Here is a 19,957-nt window from a genome sequence, read left to right as displayed (position 1 = left end):
AGGTTTTTTTTGTTTGTTTGTTTAATTCTGTCTTCATGTGGTGCCCTATCTGTCTCTATATCCAGATTTTCCTCTTTATATAAGGACACCAATCATTGGATCAGAAGCCGTTCTAATTCAATATGATCTCATTTTATCTTCATTATTTACAAAAGCCCTATTTCAAAATAAGGTCGTATTCTCAGGCACCTGGGATATTCAATATACTCAATCTATAACAAATGTATTTCTGTTTATTTGGACTTCTTTCAACAATATTTTATAGTCTTCAGTGTATAACTTTTGCCATTCATTTGTTGAATTCACTAGTGTTTTATTCTTTTTTATGTGAACATAAATGGAATTATTTTATTAATTTCACTTTTATTCATTGCTACTATATAGAAATACAATTTATTTTTGCAAATTAATCTTGTTGAGCTCATTTATTAGATTCTTAGTAGATTTCTTAGGATTTTCTAAATATAAGATAATGTCATCTGCCAATATAGTTAACTTCTTCCTTTTGAAGCTGGATATCTTTTATTTATTTTTATTGCCTAATTTTTCTGCCTAGAATTAATTTTCAGTACAATGTTGAAAAGAAATGAGGACAGTAGACATCCTTATCTTGTTTCTGATCTTAGGGGGAAAGATTTCAGTTTTTTTCACCATTATTATGTTGTCTTGGTTTTTTCACATATGTTCTTTGTCAGGCTAAGGACATTCCTACTCCTAATTTGTTGACTGCTTTTATCATGAAAGGGTGTTGGATTTTGTGAATTCACTTGATTTTTGAGAATTATTCTGTTGATACAGTGTATTTCATGTATTGATTTCAGAATTTAAATCAACCTTTCATTTCTGGGATAAATACCACTTGGTCATGGCATATAATCTTTTTTCATACATGGCTATATTTATTTTACTAGTATTTTTTGAGGATTTTGTTTCTGTTTATAAGTGATATTGGTCAGTAGTTTTCTAGTGATATCTTTGTCTGGTTTGGGCATCAGGATTAATCTGGCCTCACGGAATGTGTTTGGAAGTGTTCCTTCCTCTTCTATATAGAATTTTTATTTTTATTTAGTCAGCTTTAGTAGTTTGTGTCTTTCTAGGAATTAGTTTAGTCTATTTAATTAATAAATTAGTCTATTTAATCTAGATTATCTAATTTGTTGGTATACATCTGTTCATAGTACAGTTTTATATATCTCTTACTCAAAATGCTTGGGACCAGAAGTATTTCAGGTTTTGGAGATTTTTGAAGTTTGGAATATTTGTTCAGCTTTACCAGTTGAACATCATAATCCAATTAGAGATATTCAATTTGTATTCCCTTATAATCCTTTTTATATCTATAAGGTTGGTAGTAATGTCCCCTCTTTCATCCCTGATCTATTGATACTTCATAAATGAGTTTGATATTTTGAATGAGGGATACTATAAATGAGTGAGCCAGTGTTACAAATTTGTAGCTGTATATTATAATCAGCAACAACTTTTTGCTTTATACCCTGTAGGACATAATCAGGTAGCTGGTTTTTAAAGCATTTTAGAGGTGTTAAAACTATAAGATTGTGCTATTTGACATTATTTGGATGCACACTGAAAATATTTGTTAATTAACATATTGACTACTGAATTAAAAACTAACTTGAAGTGTTTGAAACTATTTGGAACACCACTTAGAAAGTGGTACAACAGTAGGGCGTGGGGGCAGGAAAGATAGTGGAATGAAATGGACATCATTACCCTAGGAACAGGTATGATTGCACAAATGGTGTAACTCTACTTTGTGTATAGAGAAGTGAAAAATTGTGCTCCATTTGTGTACAATGAATCAAAGAACTTTCTGCTGTCATGAATAACTGATTAGAACAAATAAATATATATAAAAAGAACAACACAGAATTTGATATTAAATAAAAGTCGATCTTGTAAAAAAAAAGTGGTACAACAGCAAAAGAAGTTCATCTTGTATAGACTTCAGTATCAGGTTTCATCAGTCTCTTTAACATATTTTTAATATTCTGTTTCTTTACTGATAATACCATTCACAGTATTTGCTTTCCAGCAAGTGACATAGTCCTGCTGCCTCAGAATAGACCTGGTCTATAATTTCTAGCTAAACACATTGACAGAAGTATCCAATTGCACGACTGTCCGACTTCCCTCATCTAGTAAAGCATAAATAGTACTGTGTATATATACAATATGCCTGTGAGTAGATAATATGTGTATACTTTATAAAGGTTCAAAAGCCAGGCATGGTGGTACACACCTGTAACTACCTTTTTGAGTTATCAAAACTTCCTTCCCTTTCTTTTCCACTCCTACACATTTTCTTTTTTTATACCTTTATTTTTTATTTAATTTTTTTTAAGTTGTCGATAGACCTTTATTTATTATACATGGTGCTAAGAATCGAACCTGGTGCCTCACACATGCCAGGCAAGTGTGCTACTGCTGAGCCCCAACCTCAGCCCTTATACCTTTATTTTAATTAATTTATTTTTTTAATTGGTGCTGAGGATTGAACCCAGTGCCTCATATATGGTAGGCAAGCAATCTACCACTGACCCACAACCCCGGCCCCACACCTTTTATCTTTATTGCTTTAAAACAATCTTTTTTATTAAACTAGCCTTTTCAAAATTTTGTGAAAAAGATTTTTTTAAAAATCTGTCAAGTTGCTTTTCTACATGTTATGTCACTATTTTATTTTGGCGAAAATACAATACACAGAGTTGACAGACATTTTATATGGAGTTTGTGGCTTAGAAGGGGGGTGAAGGCCTGGAATTTGAGAGCTAAATGTGCTAGATCCCACCTTTTGCATTATATACAGGTCAAGATTAATGGAACCAGGCAAATTATTCTCCAGGTGATTGAGAAGGGTGGGAAATTTAGAGACTGAAATGGATCTTTGAACAGTCAGTCAATTAAGCCTTTCAGTGATTGAGAAGATAAATACTAGGACAGAATTCATTCTACCAACTGATTTCGTTACGTAAAACAAACCTACAGGATTTGAAATACAACCAAGTCTGTCTTATATTAAGAAACCAACTTAATTTTAGACCTGCCTCCAGCCCCAGATTATGTTTGGTATGAGGACAAAGAGCCATACAGCATGAATGCACAAGGCGTCAGTAGAGTGAGAAGGCTCTCTGCCAGGGAAGTTTGGCAAAGAACTCTAAGAGGAAGGGGAAATTTCTCTGTCGAATCAACTTTGGCTCTCTAGAATAGAGAACATGGAGAGAGAGGGACTAAGGAAAGCCAACCCTATTCTACTTGTTGATACCTTAACAAGCTGTGATTTTTGAAAGGGATAAAGGAGCAAAGTGTGGGTAGCATTCTGTTCCCTTGAGTCAATCCTAATGAAGTGGGAGGTTCTTGAAGAAATTAATTTCCATTTAAATTCATGCGTGACCCTCTTCGAGAAACCTCCAAGTGTTTTGGAATTTTTGTTGAGAATTTCAAATGATCCAGCAATAATAAGGTCTTTTTTGACATGTTCTGTTTCTTTGAGTCTAAGTTTTATGTTGAATGCCTGACTTCAGCTGTAGAATTTTTTTCTCAAAATCAGAATGACTGATTTCTTCTCTGTTTATTGATTTAATATGGAAAAATAAACCATGATTCTCATACTCTCAAAAGCAATCAGTTTTTTAATCTAGGGTACTGTACTCATAGGATTCCTGTAGGAGTTGATGCCAAATTTCTTGGCAACTAAACAGTGGTTGATTCCAGGGCTTTTCTGACTTAAAAACACAGTGGTACTGCTCACCAGAAAATAGAAACCTGCTTTTCCACCAGTTTCTGAGCTTAACAAAAGGAGAGAGAAGCAGTGAAATGGGTGGGTGCATTATACAACAAAAGAAGTCTGCACTCTGTTCTGGCTATTTCTTATTCCTCAAAAAATAAATAAAATAAAATAAATGAAGAACAAAAATAAAGAAGCATTTTAAAAGAGTGGCATTGCTTCCTCCTCAAAAATGATGTTGATTTTCTTAATGTGGTCAACTTCTGATTACCTGTGGACAGAGTCTCTTTTTGCATGTTATCTGCACAAAGGCCTACTGTACCATAGTGTCCTACTAAAGAGTAATTAGCCAGAGTTGAGCTGGTTCCTGGGAATTAAAGGAAGTCACTTAAATCTTTATCCCTACTCATTTTCTGCCTCCCCTTCCGAGAGAGACAAGGGAGTACTACTCATAGCATCTGAGTTTCTTTTGTTTTCTCCTGATCATTATGATGCTACCCTGATCATTTTTTCTCAAGATAAACATCTTTTTGGTTAAAATGGAAGTATACAAAGCTGAACTGGATATTTGCTTCCACTCAATGTGACATTTATATTCTTATAGCCCCAAAATAAAACTCTGAATTTAGTTCCTTTTTGTTTTAAACTGAAAAAACAAAAACAAAAACTCTGTTATTGTGACCTTTATGCTCTGACTTTTTCATACATCCATTGTTAATTACAAGATAGCTCTAATTCCTCAGTTTTGCTGGTTAGCCTGGGATATTTTTCAGTTGTGTTTAATCTGAGTTTAATTTTAACCACAATTTGTATTTTTGTATGATTTATATCCCTGTGGTTTTTTTTTTTTTTTTTTTTTTTTTTTTTTTTTTTTGTTGTTGTTGTTGCACATTTGTTTTCTGAATGGGCCTATTGCCAACCTCAAGTCTTATGTCCCAATGCTTGATTTTTTTTTTTGTTTGTTTGTTTAAACCAGCTGATCCTAGTCCCTTTTTAGAGCTTGACAGTCATGATTATATATGAGTGTAGATTTTTTAATGGGAGATAATGTTATCTTTTAAAATGATTTCACTACCGGACTTACAAGAGGGTCCTAGAATACAGGTTCACTGCTGTTACTCCAGCTTTTCTTCATTATAAATGGTGTACTATATTTTCTTTTCCTGTTTTGAGTTAAAGGCATTTTCTCTGGCTGAAATGTTTACCATAAAGTTGTATTCTTTAAACTTCCTACCTAAAAAATGTCAAGAGATCTTAGATGTTTTGAAAAATGGATTTTCAAATTTTATGTATAAAGACATTTTGTTAAGAAAATGTTTCTGGATTAACATTTTATCAATTAAATTATATTTGTATTTTATGCCCCATCTATGTTCAAAATAATTTGAGGCAACTTATGTTGAAGTTATTTATAATACACCCACCAAAATCCTAAAATGGAAAGAGATGGAAAATGTTAGATGTTGGCAAGGATATAGAACAAGTGGAACTTATTGTACACTGCCAGTCAGAGTATAAATTGCTGAAACCACTCTGGAAAACTGTTTGGCAGTATCTACTGAGCTGAACATAGGTGAATCCTATGAGCAGCAATTCTGTTTCTTGCTTTATACCCTACAGACGTGTATGCATAAGTTTGCCACACGGGATGTACTAGAATATTCACAGGAGCACCAAAGTGTTTATTATGCAAATACTCATTGTTATGGATTGAATTGTGTTGTATCCCCCCAAAATTCCCAAGTTTAAGCCCTAATCCTAATGTGCTTGTATTTGATCTTTTAAAGAGTTAATTAAGGCTAAATGAGGTCTTTAGGATGGGCCCTAACCTAATATAACTTGTGTCCTTATAAGAAGAGGAAATTTGAGCAAATACATGCATACATGGTAGAAAGGCCATATGAGGACACAGCAAGATGATGGCCATCTGCAAGCAAAGGAGAGAGGCCTTAGGAGCAACCACTTCTGCTGTACCTTGAGCTTGGACTTCTAGCCTCTGGAACTGTGTGAAAATCAAGTTCTGTTGTTTAAGCCATTCAGTATGTGGTATATTGTGGTGGCAGCTCTTGCAGATGAATGTGCTCATCAACAGGAAAATGATAACAAATTGTGATATTTTCATACAATAGAATACAGTACATCAACAATAAACAAACTACTTTTACACACATCAATATAGATGAAACTCAGAAGCATAAATATTGAATAAAATAAGTCAGGCAGGGCTGGGTTATAGCTCAGAGGTATAGCACTTGCCAAGCCACTCAAGGTCTTGAGCTCAATCTCCACGACTGCAAATCAGTCATTCAGTTTTTAAAAAGGAGAAGCCAGGCACATGTTAATAAGGAAAATAAGCTTATATGAAGCAATATGTACTTTACATTCAAAGTGAAAATGTTTTAGGATTCACACTTAATAACTCCACCAGTCAGTTCAAAATGAAAGGCATTTTCCTATAGTAATATCTACTGGGAATTTGGAAACACATTTTCTAGGATTCCCCAACTTTCCAGCTGAGTGGTTGCCCCTAACTCTTCTCTAGTTCTTCATGCCAGAGGACTGCAGGTTTTTATTGGAGTTTTAGCCACCCTAAGCAGTACTGCCCACACTGTCATTCCTCACTCTGAAAGCAAGCCCTCAAGTATATCCTGGAAAACGAACAAAGGGAATATATTTTTTGAGTTCTCACGTGTCTGAAAATATCTTTTTTTATAATTTTGAAAATATATTTGTTTTATTTGATTAATCATTTGACTCAGAATGTGTAATTTAATAATAAAGTTCCCTTAAAATGTTTTAGACACTATTTTTTTAAATATTTATCTTTTAGTTGTAGTTGGACACAATACCTTTATTTCACTTATTTATTTTTTATGTGGTGCTGAAGATCGAACCCAGGGTCTCACACGTGCAAGGCGATCGTTCTGTCGCTGAGCCACAACCCCAGCCCTAGACACTATTATTTCAAGTTTCTATTATGGCTTTTGGAAAGTTTGATGTGAATTTGTTTCTTGACGCTTAATGTTTGACTTGTTTTTTCCTCTTGAAATTTTTAGTTTTCCTGATATTGCATGATTATTATATATATATATATATATATATATATATATATATATACACACACACACACACACACACACACACACACACATATGTATATAAAATATCTTGGAATGGAGCTTTTTAATGTTTTTTAAAATTTATTTTTCTTTTCCATTCTTTGTGCTAGGTCATTCATTGGATCCTGCCAACTTAGAAAGTAATAGCTTTCAATTCTAGGACATTTGATTTTTTTATTCTTTCCTACTTTTCTTTCCCCATATTCTTTGGAACTCCTTGTAGTTAGATGTTGATCCTCTAATTTTATTTTCTCTTCTATTTTCCATCTTTTTTGCTCTATTTTACAAAAATTTCAACATTCTCTTCTAGTTCTTTTCCTGAATTTTTGACTGAGAGCTCTAGTCAGGGCTTTTTCTTATGTCCTAGTTATTCACTTGACTGCAGTATCCTTGTTTGTTTTATGGATACAATTTCTTCTTCTTTCTAGGCATTTTTGAGAGTATATGTTTTCCTTTTGCTTTCTGTGGTCTTTTTCTTTGCTTCTTTCCAAAGACCTTTTTTTTTTTTCTGTATCTTTGTCTTTTTTCCTAAAAATTTTCCTTAAACCCCTGGGGAAAAAACTTAGCCATCCATTCATACTTATAAATTAGGTATTAAAAAACTGATTAGAAGTTGTGTGTGTATAAGCAGGGTTTTAATGATTGGTTAGGCTTCACTGCAAGGTGCTAAGGTGGCTAATCAGATTTTTCCATTAGAGAACCCCACTAGCAATACCTGCCAAGTCTTTTGGCTATTCAGTTTCCTCCAGAGGTAAATCTTTCTTTCTCTTTCCTGGGATAGACACTTCACTAGTAGTGTCCTAGATACTGAAGAGGTAAGGGCAGTTGGTTTCATTGTAAAAGATGTAGGATTTCTGTATGCTATCTCCCCTGCTTTGTTTTTTATTTATTTTGCAGTACTATGGACTGAATCCAGAGGCACTCTACCAGTGAGCTACAACCTGAGCCTTAAATTTTTAATTTTGAGACAGGGTCTCATTTAGTTGCTGAAGTTGGCCTCCTACTTGCAATCCTCCTGCCTCAGCCTCCCAAGTAGCTGGGATTATAGGTGTGCACCACCATACCTGCCCTTGCCCCTTTTATTTTCTTTAAAAAAATATTTTTAGTTATAGATGGACACAATACCTTTATTTATATGCAGTACTGAGGATTGAACCCAGTGCCTCACATGTGCTAGGCAAGTACTCTACCATTGAGCTACAAGCCAAGTCCTCACCCCCTTTCTTTTTTTTTAATATTTATTTTTTAGTTGCAGTTGGACACAATGCCTTTATTTTATTTGTATTTTTATGTGATGTTGAGGACCGAACCCAGGTCCTCGAACGTGCCAGTTGAGCGCTTAACCGCTGAGCCACAACCTTAGCCCCTTACCCCCTTTCTTAATTGTTAAAATTTACCCAGCTGGTAAACTTACCAGTTTCTGCTCGACTAGAATTGGATTAGGAATCTTGTTGTACCAGTAGAGGAAAGGAATCAAAGGAACCGCTATTGCCTTATTTTCAAACAATGCCTCCCTTTCCAGCCTGACTTTCAGATGTGTCTGGTAGCACCAAACCTTTGAAGAGGTCTTTGTTGCGAACTGGCTTGCTTCATTTGGGCCCAGCACCCTGACTCACCTTACAATTAAAAAAAAACAAACATTTTTAAATTGTTGATGGACCTTTATGTTATTCATTTATTTTTATGTGGTGCTGAGAATAGAACCCAGTGCCTCACACATGTGAGGCAAACACCCTACCACTGAGCCACAACCCCAGCCTAGATTTCTGACTTTTTAACCTGGAATCAATGCCAGTCTGCTTCTTCTGGGCTCTCCTGATTTTTCCAAGTGATTATCTCAGATACCCTTTCCTCTATAACTTGTCTTTGGGGAAGGCAAATCATCTTCTTTCTCAAGGGGAAGGAAGGGAAAAGACATCACAAAAGCTGAACACAAAGGCCAGTGGCCCCCTTATAAAGACCCTTGTGGTGTGGGGAAGGAGAGAAGGTGGCGGAGGATGGGTGATGATTGAAGTAGGGCTGCCAGTATAACGATGAGGGCATGAGTGTAGACCCAGTTATTGATGGCTCATTGGCAGTTCTCTCTAGGAAGCACTTTTAGCTATTAACTTTGTGTCTTAATTGCAATGCTAGGACAAGAGGCAAAAGTTGCTCAAAAACTGCATAATATTCCATTGTATGGGTGTATTCAAATGCACTTAACCAAAAATCCCATTCACTGGATATTTAGGTTCTTTTCCACTTTTGTGATGTTAGAAGCAATGTTACAGTGAACCTTCTTCAAGTAGTTAACTATTATTATTCCGTAGGTGAAATCCCTATGTTGGAATAGCCAGGTGTTAACGATATGCGTGTGTTTAGTGCTTTTATTACAGTTTATCTGGTTACCCTGAAATCCTGTACCAGTTTTACATTCCTTGCAACATAAGAGTCGTTGTCCCCTCTCCCTCCGCCAACCTATGTTTGCTACAGGGTATTTTATCTTTTTCCGTATCTCTGCCAGTTTTGGTAGAAGAGTGGCAGCTCATGATTTTTCTTTGCATTCATTATTACTAGTAAGAATAAATGATTTTACATCTGTTTCTTGACCATTGAGCAATCTTTTTATGCAGTTTGCCTGTTCAAGTCCTTTAACAGTTTTTCTGATGGTGTATTCAACATTTTTTTTTAATCTGCAGGAATTTTTAAATACATTGATAGTATTAATCATTTGCCTTAAATATTGCTACTGTTCCCAATTTGGTACTGCCTGGTTTATTTTATTTATAATTCTTTCTGTTTTACAGAAAATTTATATTCTTTTGTATTCAGATTAGATAAATGAATTATCTGAGTCTCAGTATTCTCTTCTGTAAGGTTGGGATAGTGTACATAAATTAACTGCTATGGGATTTTTGTTCAACAAATGATAGCTTTTGCCATTCTCTTTTGATACACTGAAATAGACCAGAATCACCTAAAATTTTTACTAGAAGTACAAAACATACCCAAAGATGTTTAAACTGGATATGAAATGTATAAGAAGGGAAACTCCAAATCCTTTATACTGTATAGACAGGAAATTGAATTTTTTCTTCTTTACTTTTCTAATTCTTATCCTTAAAATAAATTTAATGAACTCCAATTGCTATATCTCCTTAAGTAGAAAAACCTGAAGTCTGAGTGGAGAAAGGGGAGGGTGAGAAAAACAGTGTCTTCTTCTTTTTTTTTTTGGTGCCACTGAACCACATCCCCAGCCCTTCTTTATATTTTTATTTAAAGACAGGGATTCACTAAGTTTCTTAGGACCTTGCAAAGTTGCTGAGGCTGGCTTTGAACCTGCAATCCTCTGGCCTCAGCATCCCGAGCCCCTGGGATTGCAGGCATGCACCACTGTGCCCAGCCAGAATAGTATTTTCTTACAAGTTATTTGTTAAGGAATTTTGAATACTTATTTCTCACAAGGATTTCTTTCATGGTATCCTTTTTTATTTTATATCAATCTAGACACATCTACAAAAGTCCAAAGCATACATTAGCCCTTTCTGCTTTTCAGACTATATGAAGATGGGGTCCCATCCTCCAGAGCAGTAGAACTTTAGTTCAGTTGCTTACTTACTCCCTTGAGGCCAAGTACAAGTTGGCATAAATTGTTAACAGTCATAAATGACATAAACTGCTTCTATAAACTGTTTTTTAGGCTACTTAACACCAATATTTAAATTTTTTGTTGTAGATAGACACAATATCTTTATTTTTTTTAATTTAATTTATTTTATGTGGTGCTGAGGATGGAACCCATTGTCTCATGTGTGCAAGGCAAGTGCTCTACCACTGAGCCACAGCCATAGCCCCAACACCAATATTTTTTTAGTTTGCATTTTGTAAATTCTAAGTGACTTTTGGTAGTATTATAGAATTTTTATAAGACACTGTTACAATAAAATAATTTTGTTATTTTATATAAAATTTCACAGTTTGTGAAATCACATAGTAAATTCACAGATTTTATTTTAGTAAATTCACAGACTTAGAGGATATGGTCTGAAGATATTCTATTGAGCCACATTTTAATATTTTATTATATTAGAACAAAGGGTAAGAGATCACCATTGAGGAAGTTTGTAAGCTATTGTTGTTTATTCACCAAATAGGTATTTGGAAACCCGTCATCTGTCTTAGTTATTTTTCAGAATTCATGGCTATCCTAAGGAAAGGTTAACTTTTTGTATGTGTGATACTGGCATTCTACAACTGAGCTATATCCTCAGTCATTTTTATTTTATTTTGAGACAGATTCTCACCAAGTTACTGAGACTGATCTCAAACTTGGGATCCTCCTTCCTCAGCTTCCCATATTGCTGGGATTATATGCACACACCACTATGCCCAACCCAAGGAGAGGTTAACTTCTAAAACCAGCAAACATTCTGGGTGACTGACATAACTCTCTCCTATCCATAATCCTTAAAAAGTAGATCACTTTTTATTTATTTATTTTTTTATTTTTTATTTTTATTTTTTGGGTGCAGTGAACTTTATTGATGGTATGTGACAATAAGGCTCCCTAAGCCCCTCCCCTTCTTCAGGGGATCTAGGATGGAAATTGGGAAGGGGGGAGATTCTCAGTGAGTTGAGGGACTGAGTTAGGGGCAGGGACTCCCCAGCAGCTGAGGGCCTCTCTCTTCCTGTGTTCTTGCTGGGGCAGGTGGTCCAGGGGCTCTTACTCCTTGGAGGCCATGTGGACCATAAGGTCCACCACCCTGTTGCTGTAGCCAAATTCATTATCATACCAGGAAATGAGCTTAACAAAGTGGTCGTTGAGGGCAATGCCGGCCCCAGCATCAAAAGTGGAAGAGTGGGTATCACTATTAAAGTCGCAGGAGACAACCTGGTCCTCCGTGTAGCCCAAGATGCCCTTGAGGGGGCCCTCTGATGCCTGCTTCACCACCTTCTTGATGTCATCGTATTTGGCAGCTTTCTCCAGGCGGCAGGTCAGATCCACAACTGACACATTGGGAGTGGGCACACGGAAAGCCATGCCAGTGAGCTTCCCATTCAGTTCAGGGATGACCTTGCACACAGCCTTGGCAGCACCAGTGGATGCAGGGATGATATTCTGGGCAGCCCCACGGCCATCACGCCACAGTTTCCCAGAGGGGCCATCCACAGTCTTCTGAGTAGCAGTGATGGCATGGACTGTGGTCATGAGTCCTTCCACAATGCCAAAGTTGTCATGGATGACCTTGGCCAGGGGGGCTAAGCAGTTGGTGGTACAGGAGGCATTGCTGACAATCTTGAGGGAGTTGTCATACTTCTCATGGTTCACGCCCATCACAAACATGGGGGCATCAGCAGAAGGTGCAGAAATGATGACCCTTTTGGCACCACCCTTCAAATGAGCCCCGGCTTTCTCCATGGTAGTGAAGACACCAGTGGACTCCACAACATATTCAGCACCAGCCTCACCCCATTTGATGTTGGCGGGATCTCGCTCCTGGAAGATGGAGATGGACTTTCCATTGATAACAAGCTTCCCGTTCTCAGCCTTGACTGTGCCATGGAATTTACCATGGGTAGAATCGTACTGGAACATGTAGACCATGTAGTTGAGGTCAATGAAGGGGTCATTGATAGCGACAATATCCACTTTGCCAGAGTTGAAAGCAGCCCTGGTGACCAGGCGCCCAATACGGCCAAATCCGTTCACTCCGACCTTCACCATCGTGTCTCAGAGATGCGACTGGCACTGCACGAGACGGGAAGAAGTGGCTGCCTGTCGAACGGGGAGGAGCAGAGAGCCTAGATCACTTTTTAAATAGTTGTGTTTGTGAACATTCTCATTGCAAGGTGGAATGATTACAAGTGATATCTAAAAACATACATGAGATTTCATGGGCATTGATGTTGCCCTTAGCTTATAAAATTTCTTGATACATTTAAATTAATTTTTGTCTATAGTCACTTTTTCTGAAGTGTCATTTTATTATTTTAATGTAGCTTATTCAATTGTTAATACAAAACTTCATGAAATTCAAATAGTATTACAAAGTTAACCATTGCAAATATTTTTAAGATCTTTTGTGGTGAAGTAGTTACTACTTGGAATATAGTAATTCCAAACCCTTCATAATGATAACGTGCTTGCTGCATTTTAAAGAAATTTGCTCTAGAACAGTTGAAGAATCAGTTGTTTATGTGTAAAATGCCAGCCACCTGGTAAGTATCCCCAGGGAGAATGATTTTCTCTAATTTAAACTTAGTCTAAAGAAAAGATAACCTCTTGTATTAATTTTCAGTAAGACTTTATTAAAGTACATATCCAGAATCTAGTTCAGTTGCTTTTAGAACTAGTTAAGAGTGATTTGCCTGTCAAAATTAAACATATTGGCAGGTCATCCTGTCTATATTTGTATGTAGAATTGGAGTAAAACTTACATTTTCACTTGAAGTGTTTTTTTGAACAGTTTCTTTCTTCTAGCAGTTATATTATTTTATTGACTGTTAATTTATCAACTCATTTAAAAAAATGTGAGAGGAAAAAAAGGCCACAGCATTATCACATTTCTATATATGTGTTCCCTAAACCATATGGTGATTTCTAATTAGAATACAAAAGATTGTGTGATGAGACTAACTTCATAAGTAGCTGTGATGGTGGGCATCACAGAGAGAGTTTTTTCCTGGAATTTCCAAAAAGGACACTTTTGAGAGAAACTGTGGTCTGTAATTGTCCTTATACTAGAAGTCTGATAAAGTTATTGATGTGTAGATCAAGTTGGTATTTCGAAGCTAGTAATTTAACTCTGGATGCTTGATCCTCACAGTCAGTAGCTTGACTTGATTTTTCTTTTTTTTTTTTTAAAGCAGCTTCAATATTTAATTTCACATGTACCCTCTCACTAGAGACTTTGCTAGATGCTTGACTGCCTTGTCTATTTGCTCTTGTTTTGCATGCAAGAGAGAGCCAGAAGCTTTCTTCTCATTGTGTACACATAGTATTAATGGATTTACTCTGCCTGTATCGTCTCATTACTGGAAACAGCTAGAAGCACAGAAGTCTTTCAGTGTATGCAAATAAGGCAGAATCATCTACCTGAGAGTTAATATTCTCTGCTTTTAAGTGTATTCTAAATCTAATGTTTGTATTTAGAGCATAACATCCTGTTCTCTTTTTTTATGGGCAAAAAGCTAAGCAGGCTCAGGCAGCTGTTTGATGTTGGCTTCAAGTGTTATTAATTTCATATTCTATTATTCTTTTCACTGTAGCACAAGTGAAGCTGATGTGGAGGCTGTCATGGATAAGTTGTTTGATGAGCTGGCTCAGAAACAAAATGATTGTACGTAAGTTAATTTCTCTTGAAAGAGAATACATTTAGAACACAATGCCCAATCTCCACTGACCAATTAATAAGTTCCATTGCTGTATATGGGTTGATGCCACGCTCAAGTGGCAGTCATTGTATCAGCATTTTGTCTAATTTATGTGTTGAATCATGTGCTATTATTCATCAAGCTATGCATTTCCTATCTGTAAGAGATGAATTTTATAGTAATTATCCAGACAAGATTGAGTCTTTGTTCATGTTCCCATAGTAACTAGACCAAGGATTCTAAAAGTGCAAGGCAGAGAGCTGCGGCTGAATAAAGCCTGTGGAACCGTTGCCGACTGCACATTTGAAGAGCTGTGTGAGAGAGTAAGTATTCAGGCACGTCCAGACTCATTGGCCTTTTCACATGTTAAAATACTTCATGTTTTCCTCTGCCTCTTTCAGATTTTAAAATACTATTCACAGAGTCAGAACTGTTTTTAAAGTCTCATTAAGGGAAATACTCATCTATATTTTCCATGTGCTTTTTATAGATGTTGGCATGAAATTTGCTCTTAGAGGGGCTCTAAAGCAAAATTAGAAATGCAGAGAGAACTGTCAACTGTTGCTGAGAGCAAAAATAAAATCAGTTTAGAACTATTTTGTAAAAGTCGCACATGAGGGATTTTTTAAAAATTCAAAGTGAAGTTAATATGTGGGAAAAAGAAAGATGGAGTAATATCACCTTGTTCTACAAAACGTGACATAAAGAATTCTCATTCTTTTACCCATTGCTCATTTGCTATACCATCATATCTGACCTTTTTTTTAGGCCAGGGTCAAAGAAAGTGAATTTCTAAAACTGTGATATCTCTACTATGTCAGAAATAACACATTCCACAAATAAAATACATGCATATACATACATTCAGGTAAGAAAGACTTCACCGGTCCTGGTGGTACTCACTTTAATCCCAGCAACTTGGGAGACTGAGGCAGGAGGGTCACAAGTTCAAGGCCAGCCTCAGCAATTTACTGAGTCCTTGTCTCAAAATAAAAAATAAAATGGGCTAGGGATGTAGTTCAGTGATAGAGTGCCCTTGAGTCAGTACTGCAAAGAAAAAAAAAAGGAAGATTTTGCAGATTCATTTTAGATATGATATGAATTCTGGCTTTTCAAAATTCTGGAATTCTCAGTATTCAGTGGATATTTAGTGTGTTTACTCATGAAAATCTTGAGAGAAACAAATCCAAATTAGATACAACTTTAACTCCTTAACTGACATTTAGAAATTATCACTCCAGTTGGCCTCTGATTTATTTAGACTTTTAAGTAACTAAAGAAGAGTTTGCCAGTAAGAGGAAATAGAAAGTACTTATTTATACCTACCAGCCATTTTATGAGTACTCTTCTTGAAAATTAATGACTTAATTACTTCTAACCAAAAGTAATATTTAAACCAGAGAGATGAATCCAATCTACAGTCATTTAGCACTTCAGAACCAATGAAGTTTGTGATCAATTAGGATCCTTTGACAGAGTGGTAACACTAGACTCTGTTAGCAATCCCATTCTGGCTGATGTAGACTCTTCAGACTTCTACTGGACTTGTCTCATTAAGGTCCTAATAACCTAGTAACTTCAGACAAAATTCTTTCAAAGTCTTCGTTCAGGTTTTACTCACTTTACCAGTGAGAAATGCACTTGAGCGGAATCTTGTGCATTCAAAAGATACTTTCCTACTGCAGAAAGGCACCCCACTGAGGAGAAGGAAAGGACAAGAGGGGCCAGGCCAGTGGTGCAGATGACTCAGGAAGCTGAGGCAAGAGGATTGCAAGTTCAAAGCCAGCCTCAGCAACTTAGGTCCTAAGCGACTTAGTGAGATTCTGTCTCAAAATAAAAAATAAAAAGGGCTGGGGATGTGGCTCAGTGGTACAGTACCCTGGTTTCAATCCCTGGTTTACCTCCACACCACCCCCCCCCCCCTAAAAAAGGAAAGGACAGGAGGGTGCAAGGGTGCTCTCTTGGAGCAAATACTGAGCATTTCTCTGTATTGTTTTTTATATGCTCAGGAGACTGTTATATTCTTTCAGGAAACTTACCGTCCAAAAAAAGGCTACCTAGAACCAAAATCTTCATTGTCTGTTTACTGTATGATGGTGATGGGAAGAAGGTTAATTGGGATTTCATCTTGAAAAATGAAAATAAGACTTGTAAAAATAAGTCGCTTTTATTTTATTTGACAAAATGTGGATTTTTAATAGCTATGAATTAAACTCTTAGAATAAACAGTGAACGAATTTGTGTTTATTTTTGGCATAACTTTCTTGACAAATTCTAGGGTGATAAACTCTTCATGGTTTGGTTGTTCAGTCACACAGAAAATCATTTTTATAAAGACATTTAAGGATTTCATCCATTTTCTTGAAATCCTTTAACTTTATGACTATTTGAATTAATTGTTTTCTTTTAAAAAAATGTTTTGTTTTAATTAGTTATACATCATATATAATGGAGTATAATTTTTCATTCTTCTGGTTGTACATTATGTAGAATCACACCAGTCCTATAGTTACATATGTACATAGGGTAATAATGTCTGATTCATTCTACTATCTTTCCTACCCCCATGCCCCCTCCCCTCCCTTCATTCCCCTCTACCTAATCTAAAGTAACTCTATTCTTCCCCTAGCCACCCGCCTCATTGTGTTTTTCTTTTGAAGTTTTCATGGTGTCATTATCTCTGTTGATTTTTTTCTTCTTCAGGTTAGACAGATCCTAATCAGTGACTTTTGCATCCATAGATTTGCCCTTTATCTACATTATAATTATCAGATGTTTACTATATCAACCACCTCTGAATAATCAACAAAAGACACTCACATGAGCGTTAGGGTTAGTTCCCAGTATTAAGCTATGAGCGGTGTTTGAGGAAAGGCTAAATTTTTAAGTGGTCAGTTCATTTGGGACTGTCTTCTTGTTACAGTGATTTTGCATTTCTTTGCAGCCTTATAATTCTGACAATCCAGATATTGAAAACTTATGTGAAGAGGACCCTTGAAATCATTCAACTTCAGATGTGGCCTAAAACTGTTAATTAATTATAATGATCTTATGAGCCAGGGTAAATACTTGCCCAAAAAAATTCTGTAAAGAAAATATTGCATTCATACCAAGATAAAGAAATAGGCATGTGGTGTGACTGGGATGGTCCCAGCTTTAGATTGCATAAGTTGGTCTTTTGGAAGGCTTTTGAAGCCCAAAATCCATTCAGTGTCCACTACTGATGTCATGGTGAAAAAGACCTTGACAAGGAATGAATGAGCAGACAGTTTGTAATTATTATTTTTAAGCCATGGCTCTTTCCAAGGAAGAAACTAATATGTTCTTAGACTTTTAAATATACTAGGTAGAAACTTACCTATTAGTTTCATAATAAGGTAAAAGAAGATTTTAACTAGAAGTTCCTGCTGTGAGTCAAAGGCAAAAGACCTTAGGCATTCTGCTTTTTATGTGTCTCTTTCTTCCCTGTTCCAAATGCAGTCTCTAGGGTCTGTAATCTTTTAGATTACCATCTAGCTTCTTGGTATCTCTGGGATTCTTTTTTTTTTTTACAAGTCTATAATTCATCGCTGTCATGCTCAGAGAAGCAGTTCCAATGAGGAAACCCTATAGCACCTTCATAATAATAATAGCTAACAGAGCTATGCATCAAGTGCATTCTAAGCACTGTTATGTATTAATTTATTTAATACTTAAAATAGGTATCGTTGAGGAGCCAAGATGTTATTTTCCTAGGGTTACACAGCTGGTAAGTGGCAAAGCCCAGGCTTGAACTCCTTGGTAATTTGGGAGCCAGATTCTGGTCAGTTTTTTTTTTGTTGTTGTTGTTGTTGTTGTTTTTCTTTTTAAATCACTACATGATATCTGAAAATGTTCTGGACAAGTTCTGCTTCAAATCATTAAAATAATTCAAATTCTGCTGTGAAGTCCAGTCAGATACTTTGTGAATTTCTACATCTAAGCTAAGCTTTGAGACTTTTGTGGAGCATGAAGCTGGCTGGGGAACAGACACCCTCCAATCCTGAGAGCCCACCTCTATGCTGAGAATGTTAGCACAGAGCACAGAGCTGTCCAAACCACATGCCTTTGCTTATCCACTGTGAATCAATACAGCTATTGACCCCTGCATCCTCCTGAAGGCTGTGTCTGACCTGTACCTCCAGGATGGGGGCTGTAAGCATTTGGCAGCTTTCATCCTTTTTACTCTTTAATAAAAATGTTACTATTTTCTGTCCCTGCCATGATATGAAAAAGATTGTGAAGTGCTGCATTAGAGAAGTGTGGGTGGGTAAAGGAAAGCATGTTTGAGTGGTTTTTGTTCCCTGCCATTCCCTCTGTATGAGAGCTGTAGTAAAGAAAAATGAAGCTGATTCATCTCTCTGGACATGCTGTGAGCTTTCAGGCTTTCTTCCTTACCTTGGCCTTATTATGTGGCTTCATCAGAGGGTAGTGGAGAAGTCAGAATTATAGTTACTTAAGCCAGCGGTTCTCAAAATGTGGCTCATAGACCTTGAGGGGTTCCTGAGATCCTGACTTCAGATGTCTCTGAAGTCCAAACTCTATGTGAATCCTAGGACACTTCTTGCCTTTTTCTTTTTCACTGTGGTGACATTTATAGTAATGGTGCTAAAGGAACATTAGGTGACACTGCTGAATCAAGTGTGAACCAAAACTGTGGCAGCAAACCATATTGCATTCTTCATTGCCCATGTACTCACAGTAAAAACCAACAGCAACAAAACAACAACAAAAAACCCAGTTCCATTTAAGTATATCCTTGAAAAAGCAGAAAAAACTATTAATTTTGTTAAATCTCAACGTGACATTCCTTTTTCAGTATTCTTTGTGACAAATGGGAAATTCCTATAATGAAACACTTATGCCAAATACAATGAAGGTCTTGGGCAAAAGCACTCAGGTCTGTAATCTTTTGAGTTGCAAGCTGAACTAGCCACTTACCCCCATGCCCACCCCATAAGATACCATTTTGCTTAAAAGACTTAGTGATAGACAAACTGGTTTTTGGCAGACATTTTCTTACAATGTTTGATAGACATTTTCTTGAAAAATGAATGAAGTAAGATTGTCATTTCAAGTAAAACAACTGACAATATTTATTACCAGTGATAAAATTTGAGCAAACAAATGAAAACTAAAATTTTGGATAACTTGTTGCTTCCATCATAAACTTGGCAGCTTTCCAATTCTTAAATATTTTTTTCTGATGACATTAATGGTGATATTAACAAATGCAGTGTTTTTATAATAAGATAACTAAATGTGTTAACATTTGAAAGGTCTAACTTATTAAATTAATGTTTTCCAATAACCAGTTCATACTCTTTAAAATCACTCAGGACAAAAGAACCATTTGAAATGTGAGAAAGACTAGTGGAATATAACAACTCAAGAAGTATACTGGGGGCTGGGGATGTGGCTCAAGCGGTAGCGCGCTTGCCTGGCATGCGTGCGGCCTGGGTTCGATCCTCAGGACCACATACAAGCAAAGATGTTATGTCCGCCGAAAACTGAAAAATAAATATTAAAAAAAAAAAAGAAGTGTTCTGTTGGGTTGGGGCTGTGGCTTAGCGGTAGCGCACTTGCTTGGCATGTGTGAGGCACTGGGTTCGATTCTCAGCAACACATATGAATAAATAAAAAAAAATAAAGGTTTATCAACAACTAAAAATATATTTTAAAAAAGAAGTATACTGTTACTGTTTTGGATTCTATTTTG

General features: G+C 36.2%; 2 protein-coding genes across 3 annotated transcripts in view; one reads left to right on the top strand and one right to left on the bottom strand.

The window, feature by feature from the left end:
- Afg1l (AFG1 like ATPase) overlaps nucleotides 1-19,957 on the top strand; it is a 210,852-nt gene that overhangs the window by 159,189 nt on the left and 31,706 nt on the right. For both annotated transcript variants that reach the window (XM_046430410.2, XM_046430414.2), the window contains exons 9-10: nucleotides 14,116-14,186; nucleotides 14,443-14,543. In XM_046430410.2, the coding sequence (XP_046286366.1) occupies nucleotides 14,116-14,186; nucleotides 14,443-14,543 (172 nt within the window). The remainder of the gene's footprint in view (nucleotides 1-14,115; nucleotides 14,187-14,442; nucleotides 14,544-19,957) is intronic.
- Nucleotides 11,408-12,642, bottom strand: LOC124083660 (glyceraldehyde-3-phosphate dehydrogenase-like). The gene has a single exon (XM_046430420.2). It carries the CDS (start codon nucleotides 12,569-12,571, stop codon nucleotides 11,570-11,572), a length of 1,002 nt encoding a protein of 333 aa, XP_046286376.1. The 5' UTR covers nucleotides 12,572-12,642; the 3' UTR covers nucleotides 11,408-11,569.

This window comes from Marmota monax, unplaced genomic scaffold (genome assembly GCF_021218885.2).
Source record: "Marmota monax isolate L192 unplaced genomic scaffold, Marmota_monax_Labrador192_F-V1.1 WCK01_AAM20220418_F8-fsc00013, whole genome shotgun sequence".
NCBI classification, from domain to species: domain Eukaryota; kingdom Metazoa; phylum Chordata; class Mammalia; order Rodentia; family Sciuridae; genus Marmota; species Marmota monax.
Note: the sequence above shows the minus strand (reverse complement) of the source record. Positions and strands in the feature narration are given on the sequence as shown.